This window comes from Sinocyclocheilus grahami, unplaced genomic scaffold (assembly GCF_001515645.1).
Source record: "Sinocyclocheilus grahami isolate Dianchi unplaced genomic scaffold, SAMN03320097.WGS_v1.1 scaffold377.1, whole genome shotgun sequence".
Lineage (NCBI taxonomy): Eukaryota > Metazoa > Chordata > Actinopteri > Cypriniformes > Cyprinidae > Sinocyclocheilus > Sinocyclocheilus grahami.
In genome coordinates, this window is record NW_015505556.1 from 1,268,524 (window position 1) to 1,269,359 (window position 836).

The 836-nt window shown below is 38.9% G+C and overlaps 1 protein-coding gene across 1 annotated transcript in view; it reads left to right on the forward strand.

The window, feature by feature from the left end:
• Positions 1–448: 448 nt before the first annotated feature.
• The window catches only part of mon2 (MON2 homolog, regulator of endosome-to-Golgi trafficking), a 38,523-nt gene continuing 38,135 nt past the window's right edge, over positions 449–836 (forward strand). Inside the window, exons 1-2 of the mRNA XM_016230826.1 lie at positions 449–518; positions 602–729. Of these exons, the coding sequence (XP_016086312.1) occupies positions 643–729 (87 nt within the window). The 5' untranslated portion in view covers positions 449–518; positions 602–642. The remainder of the gene's footprint in view (positions 519–601; positions 730–836) is intronic.

Below are 836 nucleotides of genomic sequence, written 5' to 3' on the forward strand. Positions count from 1 at the left end.
TGGACCACAAAATCAGTCTTAAGTGTCAATTTTTTTTAAATTGAGATTTATACATAATCTAAAAGCTGAATAAATAAGCTTTCCATTGATGTATGGTTTGTTATGATAGGACAATATTTGGCTGAGATACAACTATTTGAAAATCTGGAATCTGAGGGTGCAAAAAAATCTAAATATTGAGAAAATCATCTTTAAAGTTGTCCAAATTAAGTTCTTAGCAATGTATATTACTAATCAAAAATTAAGTTTTGATATATTTACAGTAGGAAATTGACTAAATATCTTCATGGAACATGATCTTTACTTAATATCCTAATGATTTTTGACATAAAAGAAAAATCGCTAGTTTTGACCCATACAATGTATTTTTGGCTATTGCTACAAATATCCCCCAGCGACTTAAGACTGTTAAGTTTTCCTGTAAAGAGTCTCACGTGAGTTTGTCCGTCTTTAGGCCGCAGAGTCTGGCATCGTCAAGATCAAAACCATCGCTGCAAGAAACACAGACATCCTGGCAGGTAAGAGCGTGTGATGCTGAAGTAATGGTGTGATATGACCCATGTGGAGATAAATAGACACTATTGTGTTGATTTAACATCAGCGCTGAAGGAGAACAGTTCAGAGGTGGTCCAGCCGTTCCTCATGGGCTGCGGAACCAAAGAACCCAAAATCACCCTGCTGTGTCTCGCCGCCATTCAGAGACTCATGTCCCATGAAGTCGTGTCCGAGGTCAGAAAATACACACACAGACACACACACTCTCTCTCTCTCTCTCTCTCTCGCTCTCTCTCTCTCTCTCTCGCTCTCTCTCTCTCTCTCTCTCTCTCTCGCTCTCT